We start from the raw sequence: 20,781 nt of genomic DNA, 5'->3' as shown, positions 1-20,781 counted from the left end.
TTCCGTGACATTCATAGCCGTCCTCATTATCTTCTTATGCGCTCATTTTTCACAAACCATGTATAATGTCGACTATTTTCTTGGCAAGGATATTCGTGAATGGATAAACGTCATTTTGCGAACGAGCTAAACGTGCACGATAATACGACTCGGACAAAAATAATCGACCTCGACAAAGATCAACTCGCGCTTATGAGAGGCGTTAATTTACATGAATTCACATTTTATCCGATTGTGAATGGCGACTCGGACAGTGGTAGAAGACTTTAGGTCAACGATCTGCAAACGCATTGCGCCATATTAAAACTGTACGATATCAATTGTTTCCTTCATAAATTCCAATATTTTCCAAAGTAATACTTCGATTAGTCTCATTAATTAAACGAAATTACAATAACTCTTGAATTCTTTGTGATTCTAAGAAAAATATATGTTTATTAACGTATACGTATGTATATACATACAAACATAAGCACAAATATTTATAATAACGTTAATTCTAAATTTAGTATTTATTGAGACGATCTGTTGGTAAGATAGAATACGTCGTTACCGACCGCGATAAAAATCTTTTCTTTATTTCTTTTTCTTCCATTTTCTTTCTACGCTGACATATCTTACGTTCACAATACTTTTCATCATACTTTGTAATCAAATGTCAGTTAACTTTTCCATTCACAATGATCCTTTTCTTGTTTTTCACGCTACCTACAAAACAACATTGTATTGTAACGTAAATGATTTCTAAGGAAAAAAGTAGTATTGAAAGAGTATAAGATCTTGTTTTCCTGCTCCAGAACTTGTTTGGCTTCACGAAGAGAGAGAGAGAGAGAGAGAGAGAGAGAGAGAGAGAGAGAGAGAGAGAGAGAGAGAGAGAGAGAGACCATTTATGTTTAATTACATTATAGTTGAAGTTAGGTAAAGACGTGTACACATACACACATTTTCTAAACGCTGGAGTAAGAAAAAAATTCTTGAGTGTTGTGTTCTCTCTATAAAACGAAACCTCACAAATCATATATATATATATATACACCTGACTCTTCTTTCTCTCTCTCTCTCTCTTTCTTTATAAAACTGATCGTGTTGGTAGAGTACACAGAAGGCGTTAGATAGGCGTTCCTCTCCTCGAATGAGAGAAAATCGTGATGGTAGTGTAGTAGTAGTAGTGGTGTGGTAGTGGTACCTGGCGAACGCTTGGAGAACGGCTACGTCAGTCTACGTTTCGTTGCTGTGGCGTTCGCGGTGAACGTTGGTCGGAGGACCAACCGGAATCATTCCTAAATCCCCCTTTTTTTATTCTTTCATCTTTCTTTCTTTCTTTCTCACTCTCTTTCTCTCTCTCTCTCTCTCTCTCTCTCTCTCTCTCTCTCTCTCTCTCTCTCTCTCTCTCTCTCTCTCTCTCTCTCTATCTATCTCTCTCTCCCTCTCCATTTCCCCCTCTTCTTTCTAACGAACGTTCAATTTTCGAATTAATCTCGAATAATAAAAGCAACAACTCGTCGTTGCTTTTCTTCGTTCGTCGTCCTTATGTTCGGTCTTGGGAGCAGGAAGGTCCTGAAATACTCCGCCATCGACCCTTCGCTTTCCATCGATGTCGAGGACACGGTCACGTGCTTCTGCAGGTCAGTCCCCCTCTCTTTTTCTCTGTCTTACTCCTTCCCCCTACCCCCACCTTTACAGTTTCGGTTCAGTCGATCACGGAGGATCTCCTCTTTACCGATCATTTTTCGCCTCTTCTTTTTCTTCTTCTTCTTCTTTTTATTATTATTATTATTAATATTTTAAGTGTGTGAACTTGCTTGGCCAATCGCGTGACAAAGTACAACAACCAACTTAGCTTACTAACGTACTTGGTTATAGTTATCTCTATATGTAATTAATTGTTTTATCTTTTTTTAATCTCGATAGCAGAAATTGGAGAGATAAAAAGATGATGATGTAACAAAAATGTGTGAATGTCTGATCGATTGATATTTATTTATCTGATTTGTATGTATATATTTAATGGTATTGGTTCCGCGCGCGCGTGCGTGATATCGCAAGGTTGTTCGAAGAAGAAAATTTGTTTATGAAGAAATTAATAACTTAAGAGTAAATATTAGTTTGAACATTGTAAATATTGTACTCAACCATACAGCTTCTTTATTGTGTGTCCGTTAGATTATCTACATCTTAACTTTTTCCAACTCTGTGACGTAACAGGTATACATATGACATGTTTTTAATGAATGCTCGAAAGAACTTCTTGTTTCGATAAAATGAGATATGTGGTTTTAAAAGCTTGCTTTTATTTATAAATATTGAAAAAGCATAAAATTTATGCAACAGTTTAGAGTCACTAAGAATTTTGTTCCAATTCGAATCGTATTATCGTGTAATTGGTATTATTTCTCCTCCATTTAAAGAAAAGAAAAAAATAATATAACCTACCGACATCGATGAATTTCGTAGAATCATTGGTTCGGATATATATTTATGTAGATGACGCAGTATTATTACGTCGTCTAGAAATCTTCCGCGGCGCCAATGATATGTTCTACGATTAAGGTTAAGTCAATATTTGGCCCCGAGTAAGAAGAGGTACCATTGGCTTAAGCGAACTTCACTCTTGTAAAACTATGTGATCTTTAAAATCTTCGAATCAAAATTGACATTCGTCATTAATATTTATCTTTATTGTCATAAAAATATTTAATAGAAATATTGCATTTAAAATTGTAAGACAGGTTACGTGATGTTTCTAGTTACGAATAGAAAAGCGGCAAATTCATAATGTCACAATCGAATAGAAATTCGTGATAATTTGCAAGGGAAAACATTCTAAACGATTTGTCATTGTCAAGAATACGATATCGCGAAGTTAGGCTAACTGATTTTACATAATTACCTTGACGGCAATTAAATATATAGAGAGTAATCCCCTCTTACTGGTATCGTTCATGTATATTGAGAGAGAGAGAGAGAGAGAGAGAGAGAGAGAGAGAGAGAGAGAGAGAGAGAGAGAGAGAGAGAGAGAGAGAGAGAGAGACCCACTTTCGTTATTGTTCGAGTCATGGTTTTCCTCGATTACTTTCTCGTGATATCTCGACGACCGTGAGAGTGTAACGAGAACTTTCACGGTATGGAAAATTCTCGAGTCAATTAATAAAAAAAAAAGGAAATAGAAAGGGTTATCGTAAAAAAAGAATAGTCGTTGTTACTCTCGTAAGCTGTTACACTCGGCTTAATTAAATGGTTTTGCTTTAATTTTAGCCAAATCGGTAATGTTACTTTCTATATATATTCCTTTTTTTTAATTTTTGTAACATCAACATTTAAATCACTTTTCTAATCTATCTAAATTCCTTTCATCATAACAAATACATTACATATACTTTTATTTCGTAATTAAGGTTATAATGAGAAACAATATCCCATTTTTTATTTATTGTTTATTTTCCAAACGCGCTATTCTACAAGTAACTTTATATATTAGTCTCTTCAAGCTAGGATACCTTTCTAAGCAACCTCTATGAAAAAAAGATGAAACCCTTGAGGAACACGAACACGATTGTTAATAAATATATCGTAAGAAGAAAAAAGGAAAAGGAAGAGAGTTGTGAAAGAGAAAATAGAGAGTTGGGATGAGGAAAAGAAAGTAACTATATTCTACATAATATATATATATATATATATATATAGACTAAACAAAAGATTATGTTTCTGGCGAGATCGATGGGAAAATAACAATCGTTGAGAGGAAATATGATGACGGCAATAAGAATAGTCTTTTAACGTTAGAATGCATCGACGATAAGATAAAACTATGGTAGTAGAATGACGTTGGTAAACAAACGTGTAGGACGAAATAATGTCTCGAGCGTGATGAAGAGAGGCGCCAGGAAGGCGCCATTCTTAACATCGATCGTCTTTTATTTTCTTTGCTCTTCTCCCTCTCGTAATCCCTTAACTGCTTGAAAGGAAAACAAGTTCGATTGAATCCTGGCGCCAAAGGATCTTCACTTTCCATTCAACTTGATATTTGTTTTTTGTCTTTCGTTTTGCTTCTCTTCTCTGTCATTTTATCCTCTTCTTTCATCCTTTTACTAGGAAAACATATTGTTTAATAGAAGGACTAATAATAGTTTAAGTTATGTATCTCTTCCACGCCAACTAAACAAATTATTCTCAATAATAGAATTAAAAGAATTTTGTGTTCGGTATTTTGTGAAGAAAGAAAAAAGAAATTGTTGGATATCGAGCGAATAATCGATGAGAAAGTAGTGTGGATAACCACGTGACATACCACGCCCTCTTTAAAAAAAGGCGCCGTATTTAAATCTTCTCATTATTCTTTCAAAATTGTTAAGCATTTCTAGTTAACAATCTTATATGATTATTAATTAAATTATAGATGAAATTTAAGATTATTTGCATTGCCATACAATCAAACATTCTATCATTCCTAATGATCATTCATATATGTGCGCGTGCATGTGTATATATCCACAAACACGTATTATTGTAATAAATATAAAAAAATGAGTGTTTAAAGGAGCGCCGCAAAATAAGAGCGGAATATTGATTGTCGCAGAGAGACTATCTCTCAGTGTGTATGAGGCTGTGAAACAGGTAGGAAGTTGGGGAGGGGTCGAACAGTCAGCTGACTTAGTTGCCGGTTCACAGCTGATCCATTGGCGGCGCAACCACCGTCGCATTGCCGCTCTCTTGCCTCATCTCTATCCCCTCTTCCCTTTCATCCGCCCTTTTCTTTATTTCTTATATATCCTTCAATATCATATTATATACATAATACATCATAACAAATCGTTTAATAAAAATTCATATGAAAATTATTTTATATTTATATATGCGCTCACGCATACACATGCATTAACTAATAAAATGATATTTTTCTGGATCTTCCGGGAATACTCCAGCATTCGCTGCAGAGTCGCGGCGTCACGATGCGGTGTAGGACCAGAACTGGTACGCGTCGAATCTCTTTCTCTCTCTCTCTCTCTCTCTCTCTCTCTCTCTCTCTCTCATTTTCTCGGCAGTCGCATACGAAGCCTCCACGAGGACGTCAGTCTCTCGTCTCAGAGACGGCGAGAACATTATATTTGTCGGTGCTCGCTACCGATCTTCTTTTTTACGTGTTTGTTTGTTTATTTACTTTCTGTGACTTTGACGAGTGAATAAAATATTCTACTTCTTTTATATATATATATATATATATATATATATATATATGTATATATAAATTAGTTGTTTGGTAAATCATTTTGTTCACTTGTCAATTATCATCGAACATTTTCATTAACCTTCTTCTATTCTCTCTCTCGTTCTTATTTTTTTCAATTCGTTAACATCAAAAACTTGATCAAATTTTTCTCTCAGCCGTCTCTATTATGTACTTTCGAATCTGCAAAATGATGACGACAATAATTATGATGAGAATAATGAAGAATTGTTTAACATAAAGGTTCGATTGATCGAAGCCAGATAGTATCTAAGTAAAATTATAAGAAATAAAAACACAAATATAAAGAAAGAAGAGGATAGCTACGTCAATGTGCCGTGGTAATATTGCAGACTGTTTTGGCACGAGTCCAGGCAATTGGAGATACATCATAACCTAAAAAAGAAAATAAAAAGGAATAGATATATGGAGAATAAGGATATATGGAGTAATGGTTTAGAAAAATGATTACTTTTCTTCGTTTTTAGAAAAATCCAGAAATCTAAAGCTTTGTTAATCATCACAGATTAAAATTTAAAAAGAAAATAAACAAATATGACTGAAGGAGGTAGCAAAAGATCAAGAAGAAGATACTACGGAAGATATACAAAACTATTTAAACTCTCATGTTTTTATCGATCCTAAAAAAAAAGATAAAAACAAAAATAAATAAATAAATAAAAGAAGGGTGTTGAACGTTTTTATAAAAAAGAGAACCTCGAACTGAGCTCGAGCAACCGACGAAAGTCAGTCGCTCATAGCTACAGAGAGGTTCGATGAGAACCAATCAAGATTTGGTGCATACCGAGTGTACGTGAAAAAATCCTTGGCCACGACGTCCTCCGTGGTATCGTCGGTGGCCCGCCGAAGAGGTCATCCTCGGCAGCTACAATAACGGCTACCACGGTGACGTCGGCCTCAGGGATAATGTTACGTTCACCTGCTCGAGTTGTACTCCATCAGGAGGGAAACAACGTAACTTCAGGTGTATCGTCGTCCTCATCGACGATGTCAGCACCTGCAACTCCTGTTCATCATGGTGGCGGAGGTGGAGGTAGTAGTACTACTACTACTACTACTACTACTACTCCAGCAAGCTCATCGTCACGACTCTCCCTTCTCGACACCTGTCACAGGAAAATCAGGCTCTTCGGCGAGCTCGTCGCGTGAGTCCAGTCCAAACGATCGTGTCTCTTCTTTTAGATGGCCTGAATAAAAAAAAGGAGGGTGGGAGACGCTTCGAATGTACGAGATTTGAAACAAAAAATAAATAAAATTCTATATGAATATTTTTTTCGAGTCAGTGATCTACTTGATAGTAAAAATAATAAAATTAAGAGTTTCCATAGGGTGATCTCATAAAAGATGATCTATTAAAAATAAGGAAATTGATAAAAAACTTCCAAGTCAGTGATTGTCAACCCGATGATGATAAAAATAGCAAGTTTAAAAATTTTAACATACTGACTGAAAATTACGATTTTATTATAATCTCACTTCACTGAAAAAATGAAAGGAATCGAAGCGTTTCCTTTAAAAATTTTTACCCATATACATATAAATATCTACATATCTATAAATGTCTATGTATTTGCTCTCTTTTTATGTCCTGCGAATATGTGCGCAAAGATTTAATTTCTCTATGTTGATTATGTTATTTCACTTGCATGGCGGCCAAGCGATCGAAAAAAATCCTTTTCGTCGTCGTCGTCGTCGTCGTCGTCGTCGTCGTCGTCGTCGTCGTCGTCGTCGTCGTCGTCGTCGTCGTCGTCTTCTTCTTCTTCGTCATCGTCACGTTGCGTCTTCATCGTCGCCATTTTGTTACGCTTTTCTTTTTGCCTTTTGCCAATTGAATAAAAAAGCATACACAGGAAAAATGATTTTCATCACTTTTGTGACATGGCTCTTGCTTTTTAGCAAATTACAAACAAAAATGAAAGAGAGAGGGTTCGAAAGACGCCATCTTTATTTTGTTCAATCTTTTGTGATGTCATTATATCAATTTAAGGAATGTAGCTTATTTTAACTACGGCATGCGCTTTTTTTAGAAAAAGAACAAAAAGTAAATCAAATTTAGTAATCACTATGAGGTACGTAGTACACATAATAGGTATGTATGTATGTATGTATGTATGTATATACTTATAGCCTGCCGTAGTGACGTAAACAAATATTAATTTCGCTACTGTATGAAATTGCATGTAAAAACAACATTTCTTACGATGACCAATAAGAATCGTTGAAACACTTACACCTACATCGTTCGATTGGTTAAAAGAAAACAAGATGGCGTCCGTAATTCGCAACGATGCAGTTCACAAATTCGATTTAAAATATAAGCCTATTAAAAAATGTTTAATTTTGAATTTCTAAACTATTATATCATTAATATATGTTATTATTATTATCATTATTATTATTGTTATTATTATTATTATTATTATTATTATTATTATTATATAATAACAATAACAAAATGAATTTTACACACATTGATCGTTATAATGTGTTCATTGTATTTAAATATAAATAATAATAAAATGTATTAAGATTATATTGTGGTTTTGTGTTTGTCACACCTAAAGTCAAATTAACACACACACACACAGAGAGAGAGAGAGAAAGAAAGAGAGAGAGTGAGAGAGAGAGAGAGAGAGAGAGAGAGAGAGAGAGAGAGAGAGAGAGAGAGAGAGAGAGAGAGAGAGAGAGAACTTCATTATTTTTTATATTGACACAGTTACCATTTTATTCTTATCATTTTTTAATTGTAACGCATACACATACACAGAATTTGTATATGGCGCTCGTTTGCCTGTAGATTTGAATCGTCTTATTAGCAAAAAAGAAAGATAAATGTAAAAAAAAAAAAGATTTGATTTTGAAGAATAATCCAAATGGCTATGATGGTAATGATTTCAGAAAAGCCCGACGAAAGGAGAAAGATGCGGGAACTACAGAGGATCCTAAACTCTATTTGGAGGAGGCAACTTTAGAAAGACAGCTGCCCGAGTTAGACTTAAGGATGCTAGTTGATCTGCCACCTGGTTTGGATTATAACGAGTGGCTAGCATCACATACCCTCGCATTGTTCGATCATATTAATCTCGTTTATGGTACTATATCTGAGTTTTGCACTATGACCGGTTGCCCGGATATGACTGGTCCTGGTTTGAGGTATATTTTACCTAATTAAAACAACAATTTTCATCGTTAATTGTTCATTTATAGAGAATAATAAATGAATTGTTTGTTAATTTATTCCTGTTTAAAAATTTATTTCAAAAAATGTAACATTAATGTATTAAAATATATATTAAATTAATAAGATATATCATGATATCATAACGAAATATGTTGTTTAAATCCTAAAATGTATTTTTTTGCAGGACATATTTATGGTTTGACGAGAAGGGTAAGAAAACGAGGGTGGCAGCGCCACAGTATATAGATTATGTTATGACATTCACACAACGCACCGTTAGCGATGAAACTATATTTCCTACTAAATATGGTAAGCTTGTACATAATTAATTTATGTAAATAAATATATTTAATGAATGTAAATATATACATAAATTACTCTGGCTTTCTTTTTTTTAATATTTCAGGATAATCACATATCCAATACTGTAGTGGTATTAATTATGATTTTTTTTTCAGCAAATGAATTTCCAAGTTCATTTGAATCAATAGTGCGTAAGATCCTGCGGCTACTGTACCATGTGGTGGCACACATTTACCACTGCCACTTCCGAGAGGTGGCACTCTTGGGGTTGCACGCTCACCTCAATTGTGTATTTGCTCACCTCACTCTCCTTAATCAACGCTTCAATCTTATTGATCCCAAGGAAACGGAAATCCTAGGAGACTTAGAGGCTGCTCTCTTGGGTAAAATTATCTCATCTTCGACACACATCTCTTTTATATATATATATATATTTATATATATATATATATATATATATATATATATATATCACCAAGATTATCTAGAAAGAGTAAAAGACAAGAAGAAAACAGCATAATTTGCTTAATTAGATGTTGATTACGTAATAACACTTACAGGAGACAATCATGACATAGTCCAATAATTTTTTTATTGTCTATTTATTATTATTATTATTATTATTATTATTATCATTATTATTATTATTATTATTATTATTATTATTATTATTTAGGTGACTCATCATCTACGCCTTCGCAAACTTTAGCCATCCAGGAGACTCCGACCACAACCAGCTAGATCACAATGCACAGCATGCCAGAGGTTGCAGTTCCTGAGAGTAGGTGACGATAGGCGTTTGTTTGGTTTCTTAAAGATAGAATATACGTGAAAGAAAGTTAACAAGAAAAAAAAATACACTTATTACACAAACGCATATATACATACACAGATATACACAGAAAAGATGGAACGATTCTGTAAAAACCAAGTAGTACCTGTAAATAGCGAAGTGTGAGAATTACAGCTGCAATGATGTAATTAGGTTCCTCCGTTTGTTGTTTGTGAGATTGTACATAATTTATTAATAACGATAAGATATATATGAGAAGGAAGAAGAGACGAAGAAGATGATAAATTCATTAATTATTATATTGATGAAAATTAGTTGATGAGATATAAGAGAGATCATTTGTTTCATAAAAAAATAAATGAACCAATAAGAATATTGTAAAGTTGAAGAGAGTAATACCAAATATATACCTGGTGTTAAGGCAATATCCTGTTATTTTCATGTTGAAACGATCATCGTACCGGTTGATCGACTTGTTATAAATCCTTGACCGTAATAAAATACTTCCAAATTATCCTCATTCGTATGCCGATTACGTATACGTCTCAATAATTAATTTGTTTCTCACATTCAAGTAGGAGAACCCTTATTTTCATATTTTATTTCTATTATCCTAATCGATCTACATAGATTTGCTATCTCTCTTAAAAATAAACCAATAGTTTCTGCCAATGGCTCGCAAAGATCTTTGATAGATGTTGCGATATTGTATAAAAGTATTAAAATTGGTTGTATCAATGCGTTAAATATTATCGAAAGTAATGGTTTCACGAAATAGTCTGCAAATAATTGCAATATACCAACAGTCAATGGTCGAATAAGACTGAATAGTATGAATCTTATCAATTGTAGAATAAAAGCTGTTAAAAATGCTGTTCCTATGTGAATTGTGCCAAATATTTCAGCCCAAAAACGTGTTGCCGCTTGGTCCGTCTTTTCAGCACATTTTTCTGTCGTTAATATGGGTGGTGAATCCGTTGTTCGATAATATCTATTATCACAAAAAATTATTTATTTATTAATTGCTTTAATTTTTCTAATTCAAAAAGCAATTCATATATATCGACAAAACGTTTGAAAATAAGAAAAAAAACCAAAAAAGAAGCGAAACTATACGTAATACTGATTACGTCATAGAAAAATGGCGCCACAATCGTTAATTTAAAAGTAATTCAAAGCTTACGCAGAATTTCCATGATCGAAGTAATAAATATCGATTCTCTCGGCAAGATTTTTTCTTTTTTTGTCACCTTGACCTAATTTGTCAGCTTGAAACTTTATTTTCTCTTCAGGCTTTGTTTTTACGCTACCATTCGTGATTTTATTTAAAGACTAAAAATATGAAAGTTATGATTTTTTACAACGTTTAATTCTCTCGTTAATAATATCTAATGAATTATAATTAGGTCTAACCTTATAACACGAATTCCGTCGTAATTTAATGTCGTACTTTCGATTTTTATCATCGAGATATTTTTTATCAGACCATTTGTAACGAAAATTAGACCAAAATGAACGACGTCTACGGTGATCATCTGAAAAATCATTTTTTAGAGAATTATTTCGGAAGTAAACACGTATGAGAATTAATATAACACACTTACCTTTTGTATACTTTACTGGTAATGTGCAAGCATTTCTGAAAAAGATAAACAGAAATTTATGGATAATAATAATAATCGGAACTTTCACAATTTATTTTCCAATACTATCACAGGTACGTATGTATACTACATTATTGGGACATGACAATAGCAAGGTATAACAGGCTCAAATTGCGTCATTTCTCGATAATTTGTTGCTTTTGGTGATTCTTGATTAATAGTCCCTGTAAAAAAAAAAAAAAAAAAAGAAAATAAATAAATAAAATAAAAAAGAAAAATTCATTAATTGAGACACTTCGAATCCGCTATATATAGTGGATTTTTACTATCTACTTTATGCTACGTTAATTTGAATATATATATTTTTTATATATCTTTAGCTAACATACCCTTTGTAAAAAATAAATAAATAAAATAATTCATTAAATGAGTAATTTCGTATTTGTCATATAATGATGGATTTGTATCATTTATTCATATTAGTGATTTTAATTGAAGTTTTATCATATTATTCATACTTTTGTAAGGTTCTTCGTCTGTCTTTTTCCCTTCTTCAGTAATTTTTACGTAAGATTCATAAGAATTTACTATCGAACTTATATCAGTACGTAAAGACGTCACGTTCGAAGGTTCGGACATGTCCGTACAAGGACAATCTTCTTCCGAAGTCATTTTGTGTTTTCTTCTCCTTTCCTCTCCCTTCTTTTTTCAATTATCAACGAGAAACATATTTTTTGTCAATATAAAGAATCTTGCAACTAAACTAAACAGTAATTAACATGAAAATTGAACTGTCAAAAGTGATAGTTAACGAAACTGAACAACGTAGTAATCATATGGCCGCGACATTTGAAAAATGTTTTGCAATATTCATGTAAGCGATTTATAAAAAATCGATAGATAAATTATTTATTAATATGTATAATACACATATCGTTTAGTTTAATTACAAACTGTAATTGCAATTAGAGTACACTGAGAAACTTATGTAAATTTTGTAAGTGACAATGAAATTCTTTACAGTAGAGTAACAATAATAACGTTTACGGTAGGGGTTCTCAACTCATAGAAAAATTTCAATAGAAAACATAATTTTTCAATTAAAAAATATAATCCACAAATTTTATAAATATATTGTTTCTACTATGTTTGTTATAGTAAAATACTTAAAACAATAATTTATTTTAATTAACTTTTCAAATTTAGAATAAATTCATATATCCATACTTGTTTGTATATAAAAATCAAAGTCTTTAATATATATATATATATATATACATATATATATATAAATATATATATATATATATATATATATAATTTATATATAATTTATATATATATATATATATATATATATATAAATAATATAATGTTTATGTACTATTGAAATAAAAAAAAAATTATCCCATCAAAAATTATTATTGTTTCTTATTATACTTTTATATAATAATTGCCTTATAAACTTAATTCTTTTTCTTTTAACGCACTGTAATTTTAACAAATCGTTAAAATCATATATATGTGTGTGTATATGTGTAATAATAAAATAGTTATATGTATTATATAAATAATATTTTTTTCTACAATTTTTTTTTTGTGAAAGAGCATGTAGCATTATATTCTTTTGTTTCTTGTTCTGTTTTTTTTTTTTTATTTATACAGAATTAATTACTTACGCTCCATAAATTTGGTGAAATATTTAACTATATATTTCTTATACTTTATATATATATTTGGATATAAAATTAATTATGCATATAACCTAAATACATATATAGGTTATTGATATATACGATCAAAATCGAAGTTATTATTTTTAAATAATAATGACAATAATAATAATTAGACTAGGAGAAAATATACGAAACTGAATATAGTTTTATATTATGTAAAGATAAAAGTTTAATATTTATATGATTTAATTTGATAATTGGTTTTTAAATATATATATATATATATATATATATATATATATATATATATATATATATACATATGTCTGATTTGAGGTAAAATGCATAATATTAATGCATGTACATATATGCATACACGACAATATAATCAAGTTACTTTGACATAGAGAATATTTACTTGAAACTGCATGTGTGTATGTATTATATATTTAAATTTTTGGTAATTTAAGATAAATATACTTATATATTTTCAATTTTTGTACATATGTTTCTTAGCGATTCTGTACAAGCGCGTTAAACTGTAAAAGGTCATATAAATTTATTATGCTATATCGAATATCATGCTGGATGCTTTTCGCTAATGTGTTTGACTATTATGAAAACAACGAAATCACATTTATTACTATTATTATGTAACTCTTTGCAGAGCATACGATTAAACTATATAGAATTTACATAAGAACGAACGAATTACTGATTAGTCACAAAAGTTTGAAATAATTATCTCTAGTCAGTGCCAAGATTATCTCTTATGTTTCTTTCTGATAATTATGACGCACAATTATTTCTTATATTTTTAATTTTGTTATTATTCTCAGGCACTGTCTGATAAGTAAAAAGATATTTAAGAAACATTTGTACAGCGTTATATTGCTTTTTGTTTAATTAATGACTATGTTTAAAATACTATATTTTCAATATTTTAGTATATTGCATCAAAGAAACATCATCGTCAAGTTGTCTCCATTGAAACTTTTGATAGAACAATGGTATTTCTAGATTAAGAAATTAATAAGAATACTCTTTTGTTGACATTTATATTATTCTTGGATAAAATTTATATGATTATCCAATTACTAGATTCTTTAACTACGTGTACATAGTTACTTATCGTACAAAATTATTATAAGTGTAGATGAAATTCAGTGTTACAAAGTAGCATTATTTCATTCACAATTATAATTTATTTTAAAAGTTATTGAAAAAATTCTTACTATATAATTTACACCTTTGATCGCTCAAGCGCCACATCAAATATTTGTGGTAATCAATGATCGGTAAAAGTAATATTTTAAAATTAATGTTCAGTATAATGCATTGAAAAATATTGTTACATCTATAAATTGATTATAATACACATTTAACTTTTGGAATGTATAAGAAATAATTTTGATTTCAGTCAAGTGTGTAATTAATGCTTAATTAATATTAATAATAAAATGTTTTTAAGAAAAAAGTGAACATAAAATTATAAACAAGCTAAAAATACTACATATTGTTTCTTATGTTTTTCTTGTCTTTACAATTACTAATCTTAGATATCACATAAATAATAGAATAATTTTTTGTTTGTTTCTCATTCACAGTATAACAAATAATTTTAGTGAATACCTCATTTTTATCTTCATTACATGTGTATAAGTATAAATATAGTATAGTGTTTTTAAGTACAACCTCTACAGATTTGTAATAATAGTAGATATTTTTCTAATTTACATTAACATTGATAATTCTTTAAAGTATTATTTTCAATAGATAAAAATTTAATGGCAAGCTTTATGCCAAGGTTTTTCTCTTACAATGATTCCTGAAGACGTGTAATATATTTTGTAACTACAATATCATTCGTATATTAGAATTCTTCTATAAGTACAAATAAATAATATATAGTATAATATAATTATAATTAAACTTCGTAGTACATTATCTTATTTAAAAATGGGATATAATCGATGAATTAGCATTAACAGTAAAATTAAAAGAGTTTTCATATTTCATATTCATCCCTTTACATTTAATTATTATATTAAATAAATTGTCACTTTCGTTCAAATTCATTTAAATTATTTTTCTCATGCGATTATAATTTTAATTAAGAAAATTCCAATAATAATTCCAAGATTTGTAGAAAATTAATCTCTTGTTAGTTGACGTAACACATTTTCAAAACTATCTCTATCGTATTAACTGATTAATATGAATACTTTCAATTAATTATATTTAGATAAGAATTTACTCTTCATTCATATGAAATGGATATTATATTAACAAATAAAGCTATAATTGTGTTGTGTGTATGTCTATGTGTATCTGTATATTCATATATACATACATTTTAACAGTATTCAACAATGTCATTGCTTGGGTCTAGATTAGATAAAGATTTTGTTTACCATTGTCAGATTAAGACGGACAAAGGCACAGTAAAGTAATAAAACATGAGATCTTACTGTGACCATGCAGTCATATATATAATCAATGTATTTTTTATTTGCACATAATATTCATGCATATCTCTGACTTATAGTTAACTAAATATCCTAATTTAATCTAGACCCATTACATTGTTTAATAATCTGTTTATTTTATACGTTTCCTTATCATTTGTAATATAGATTTTCAAATACAGATCTTATTATTCTGTTTTTATAGAATTGTATAATATCCTGATGATATTGATGGCTACATATTTGAAATTAATTTATATGTAGAATGGCAAGACATTCGTATTTACAAATATTACAGAATAATAAAATAATTATAGAGAGGTATAAAATAGAGAGTGTGTGTGTATATATATATGTATATATATGATAATGTCCACAACAAAAATACACACATCAAATCATAGAAAGTATAATCTCAATGATGAATTAAAATTAGTTGGTAGATAACTTTCAGAGAAGAAAGAAGATATTAATTGTGCATAGTACTCCGTTGCAAAATGTATATCATGGGATATGCATGTTTGTGACCAAACAGTCTTTTAAAGTAGACAAATTTTTAAATTCTTATGCTCTATCACTGGATTGGATTATTTAAAATATATATGTGTGTGTGTGTGTGTATGTGTCTGTCTATTATATATATATATATATATATATATATATATATATATATATATATATATATATATAACGTAAACAATCATGCGAGTAATTACTGCTTTATGAAAGATCACTTACATTTTCACAACAATTCTTTGGTGGGCCAGAAGTTCAGGTATTTGATATGGCATAGGTTAGCTTCTAATGGCTAGATTTTTTTTATTATGTCAATGAAAAAAGTTTTCGTTGACCTATCAAACTTAAACATATTGAAAATTTTCTTTCGCAGCAAGTAAAGGTAATTTTTCAATACTTTGTTTAAGGTCAAAACTGTGTAACCAATCAGAACTTGGTTTTGCTTTTACTCCACAAAAATTAAAATTGCAAAAATCAGCAGCATTCTGTAGTGCACCACGATGGAATGGATTTCCTTGTTTGAAATGCGTATAACGTCCAGCATTCATTCTTTCATTTGTGGTCATTCCAAGTACCATGATCTAAGAAAATTATTATAGTTTATTCAAAATACCGGATAATATTTACATAATATTGAATAATGAGAAAAATTCAATCAATTAATATCTTGAATTATAAAGGGAACTTCTAACAAACCTGATAACATTGACAAGCTAACAACATGCCAACCCAAAATGAATGAAGAGAGGTATTTGCTGCGATCCACATAATCCAAGCATCGCAGGTAGCAGTAGCTACTAAATAATTATCTGCGCTATGACCATTTGTCAAATTAGTCCAACATTCAAACTGCCAGTATTGCACACTAGCAGATAAAATAACAATGCACAGACCTAATAACGATGCCAAAAAACCTAGAAAATATTTATGATTGTGTGCTCCTGTAAATATAAGAAATATAAATAATAATTGTAATATAAGAATATAGATATATTTTAAAAGATTAATAAATAGTCACCAATACAGTTATTAACCCAAGGACAGTGATGATCAAATCTTGCGATACATCTATCACATGTAGAACAATGCTTTGATCGTACAGGTCTCCTAACTAAACAACTGCTGCAAAACCATTGCGGTTCAAAACCACCTGACTCAGCTAATTCTATTATTGTCTAGAAAATATAAGTAAATAGTTCTAGCATCATGAACTGAATTTTGAATATTATTTATCTTATATATTTATTTATTTAATATATTAATGGCTTACGTTTAATTTATCTTCATGACTTGCTGTAATGACTCCTGGGTCTCCACGCCAAGATTGTAAGAAGCATATCCAAAGAGGAACGGAACCCCCAATTAATAATAACCATAAATACCAAGCTGCATGAATGCCTAACCAGAATACCCATGTAACATATATCCACATCTGAAATACAATATAAAGTATACAATAAAATTACATATTTTATAATATTTATATTTTATATATACATTATCATACTCGTAGATATTATTTTTAATAAGATGTACAGATGTACATTAAACAAAATAATAAAATTAATTAGATTAACCTTAGTAATCTTGTTTAGATTATCAAAAAAGAAAATAGAGGAAAAAGAAACCCCACGCATTGTATATGCATATATAATATTTAAAGAACTTGTAAAAATGATATAATATTAATCTTTTTTAAAGTCGATACATAAGAAGATATTTTTATTCTTTTTTTTTCCAACTTCAGAATATTATCATAGCTATAATAAAATACACGTTACAGAAAGATATCTTAACGCTTGATTACTTATCAGTCTTATTGATGATGGATAGTGTTATATCACATAATACTTGTAAAATCTTGCAATCTTAGTTAAACTCACCTTAGTAGCCAAATAAATGGACAATGGCAAGATATGAAATAGTCTTTCATCAAAGATAAAATGATTAGCTGAATATATTCCTACATAGAGCATTATGAAGGCACCTAGTTTTATTATATAATCCAATCCACTTTGTAATATCATTCCTATTACATAAAACACTATAAATGGTGTACTGACCATACAATACCAGCGTATTCTCTGAAAAGATATAAAGTAATGTTTGTAAAGGACAAAAATTAAATTACTGATAGAAAATGAAAATATATTTTATGCATAGATAAATTACCTTATCCCTGCACCATGTCCTTGTACGTCCTTGTTTTTCTTTAATCTCTTGACTTATTTTATGACCCAACCAAGCAGCTCCAATGTGAGGTCCTAATAATGTCATTGGGGTCTCATTTTTAAAGTTTGGAATATCTAAGGATGCTCCATGATGAACTAACGTAGATATCGCTGTATTATTTTTGGCTATAATAGCCCAATGTAAAGCTGTATTACCGTGTAAATTATCTGTTAGTGTATGCGATGCACCTAATGTTAATAACAACCTTGTGGGATCTAAACTGTAAAATGAAAAACTTTAAAGTAACCCAAATAGTATGGTTCCAATAAAATATAATATCCAATGTTGCTCCTAATTTTCCTTTTATATACCTATTAACTTTGTAAGCGCTCCACATAAGAGGTGTCATAGCACTTCTATCTAACATATTTGGATTGACTCCTTTCGCAACTAAATAAGCTACAATAGCTGTATGACCAAATAGAGTTGCTAAGTGAATGCATGAAAAGCCTTCGGAATCTCTTAAAGTTGGATCAGCTCCTGCTCTCATCAATATAACCACTATACCTAAATGTCCTTGCCTATAAACATAGATCATGTACAACACATGTTTTTTATTAAAAACGTCATATATTAACAATTTAATAATACTAACCTAGTTGCCCAATGCAATGGAGTCGAAATTAATTCACCACCAATAGCATCAACAACAGCTCCTTTAACCATTAGATACTTTACTATATCTTTATAATTATTTATTGCTGCCCAATGCAGTAATGTTACTGTTTCTGCATCTGGTTGATTTACATCTGCTCCGGCTTCTACCAATTCGGTAACACGATCCAATGCTCCATACTGAAACAGATATTTATTTATTTGTAAGAAAAATATCAAAAAATTTCTATTTCCTTAAATATTATTTCTCATACCATTAATTATATGTTTATATGTATGTGTGTATAAAAAGATTACCTGAGTAGCTCTAACAATATCAAAGGAGCTACAGTCTTGTATAGATGGTCGTGTAGGTTCTTGATGAAGGCTAGCCGGGATATCAGGTTCTCCATTGCCTTCTCCTTGACAAGCAGTTTGCATTTGTAACGCATACATCCTATATATAACAAAATCAAATCAGATCGACTCAATCAAAAGGATAAATAAATTTATTGTTAGACGTTTTAAAGATAAAAATCTTAACGTAAATCGAATACTATTAAAAATCTACCTTAGATGTACGTATCTACCATAACCTTGTGTATGTATATATATATACATATACATATCATATACATATATATATATATATATATATATATATGTGTGTATATATATAAAAAATATATATATATCCTAAGTTATTTAAACGTCATTTATATTCTTGTCATGTACATGACACGTTGTAAAAGCACATTGTGTGTGAGATAGGTACTATCTAAGCATACCGACGTATGATTTTGTATTCCTGTCAGACAAAACGACGACAAACAGTAGAATTTCTATATACTACAAAGTACAAAAATTATTTTTCATTATATCCAGAATTAAAATCTACCGTAATTCAAATAAGAAAGGAAAAATATTTTTAATGCGTATAAAATAAAGAATATAATGTATATATGTATAGTGTTTGTATGGTATAGTAAGTATAAAAAATGCTGTCAAGATAAACGATCATTCCCACTCTTTCTCTTTCTCTCTCTCTTTCTTTCATTCTCTACTTATAATAATAATGACTACGCAAGTAACAATATAATTTCGATCAACAGTATAAATATCCTTTTACCTTACAAATTTTAGCGGTTCTGTCAATGCTCGTACATACTGACTCGCGTGCTCTCGTAATACGAGACGCAAAGTTTAGCTTCAAAGGGGCGAATATCCATGGGGGATGGGGCGCCGGCTCATTGCAATGAAACCTCAGTAGGGTTGTCCGAGAGGACAAGGGGAATGAGAATCCCATGTTGTATATATGTAATAATGGAAGGGGAAGATTGGTATTTAGGCACCACCTAGCGACCACTTGACGAAACATTACTTGACACGCCTGCCACACTTCTTCCAATCGGTTGGAGTTTAATATCTATAGCATATTTTGAAAGTACATGTATCTTAGATTTCATATATATTTTTTTTTAATGAGCTAATAATAATTAGTATTATATAATTGAATATTGACTATATTATATTTTTTATCTAGGTAATGTTAAATTTAATATTGGGAATAAATTTTTTGGATTTTATGTTTATCTTATTATATTGTTTCTTTTATAATTAATAATGAGATAGACAATGAAGAGTTGAATATTTAAAGTTGCAAAAATAAAGATTCTTTTATAATCTATATATGTGTTACATAATTATTCAAAGTATGAATATTGTCTTTTGTCATTATGTATGCTTTATAGAAAATTTTCAATTCATTTTAGATGTGTATTACATAGGTGGAATCACAAACTCATAAATTATTTAACCAAGACTATTATTTAATGATTTTTAATAACAAAAACAAATTCGAAATTTCTGGAATATGGAAAAAAAGGGAAATATATAAAGTAATTATAATTCACACCTATGTGTGTGTGTGTGTGTGTGTGTGCATACATACATACTTCCATACACACACACACACACACACACACACAAATGCTATAGCATTGAAAATATATATAGAAATATATATATATATATATATATATATATATATATATAGAGAGAGAGAGAGAGAGAGAGAGAAAGAGAAAAAACATAACTGTCAATTTTACTTACACATCATACGCTGCCAAGTTTATAGAAGCTTCTATTATTGGTTAACGAAATGGGTTT

The 20,781-nt window shown here is 30.1% G+C and overlaps 3 protein-coding genes across 6 annotated transcripts; 1 reads left to right on the top strand and 2 right to left on the bottom strand.

Annotated features, from left to right (window-relative positions):
- Positions 1–1,137: 1,137 nt before the first annotated feature.
- On the top strand, positions 1,138–9,947 carry Mob2 (MOB kinase activator 2). Of its 2 annotated transcripts, none has more exons than XM_085662554.1 (5): positions 1,138–1,625; positions 8,144–8,398; positions 8,611–8,735; positions 8,885–9,112; positions 9,406–9,947. In XM_085662554.1, exons 1-5 carry the CDS (start codon positions 1,531–1,533, stop codon positions 9,468–9,470), a joined length of 768 nt encoding a protein of 255 aa, XP_085518680.1. In that variant the 5' UTR covers positions 1,138–1,530; the 3' UTR covers positions 9,471–9,947. The 2 variants fall into 2 exon arrangements, with proteins under 2 accessions (XP_085518680.1, XP_035730388.2); XM_035874495.2 differs by lacking the exon at positions 1,138–1,625 and adding an exon at positions 5,401–6,390.
- A 137-nt stretch (positions 9,948–10,084) lies between these two features.
- Positions 10,085–16,141, bottom strand: LOC118445285 (uncharacterized). 3 transcript variants are annotated; one of them, XM_035874489.2, is made up of 6 exons: positions 11,645–12,009; positions 11,257–11,350; positions 11,127–11,161; positions 10,936–11,057; positions 10,706–10,854; positions 10,085–10,513 (listed from the first exon to the last, which is right to left on the bottom strand). In XM_035874489.2, the coding sequence occupies exons 1-6, from the start codon at positions 11,796–11,798 to the stop codon at positions 10,093–10,095; spliced, it is 975 nt and encodes a 324-aa protein (XP_035730382.2). In that variant the 5' UTR covers positions 11,799–12,009; the 3' UTR covers positions 10,085–10,092. The 3 variants fall into 3 exon arrangements, with proteins under 3 accessions (XP_035730382.2, XP_035730384.2, XP_035730385.2); XM_035874491.2 differs by having other exon boundaries at positions 11,516–11,787; XM_035874492.2 differs by lacking the exons at positions 11,257–11,350; positions 11,645–12,009 and adding an exon at positions 16,009–16,141.
- Hip14 (palmitoyltransferase Hip14) lies at positions 15,952–19,929 on the bottom strand. Its single transcript, XM_035874481.2, has 10 exons — positions 19,742–19,929; positions 18,931–19,069; positions 18,614–18,813; positions 18,330–18,539; positions 17,959–18,253; positions 17,670–17,870; positions 17,057–17,218; positions 16,805–16,961; positions 16,483–16,727; positions 15,952–16,367 (listed from the first exon to the last, which is right to left on the bottom strand). The coding sequence occupies exons 2-10, from the start codon at positions 19,066–19,068 to the stop codon at positions 16,131–16,133; spliced, it is 1,845 nt and encodes a 614-aa protein (XP_035730374.1). The 5' UTR covers position 19,069; positions 19,742–19,929; the 3' UTR covers positions 15,952–16,130.
- Between the last annotated feature and the right edge of the window lie 852 nt (positions 19,930–20,781).

The sequence above is a fragment of the Vespa mandarinia genome, chromosome 18 (assembly GCF_050613455.1).
Source record: "Vespa mandarinia isolate Hongniang chromosome 18, ASM5061345v1, whole genome shotgun sequence".
Classification (NCBI taxonomy): domain Eukaryota; kingdom Metazoa; phylum Arthropoda; class Insecta; order Hymenoptera; family Vespidae; genus Vespa; species Vespa mandarinia.
The sequence above is the reverse complement of the archived record's forward strand: the minus strand, read 5'-3'. Positions and strand labels throughout refer to the sequence as shown.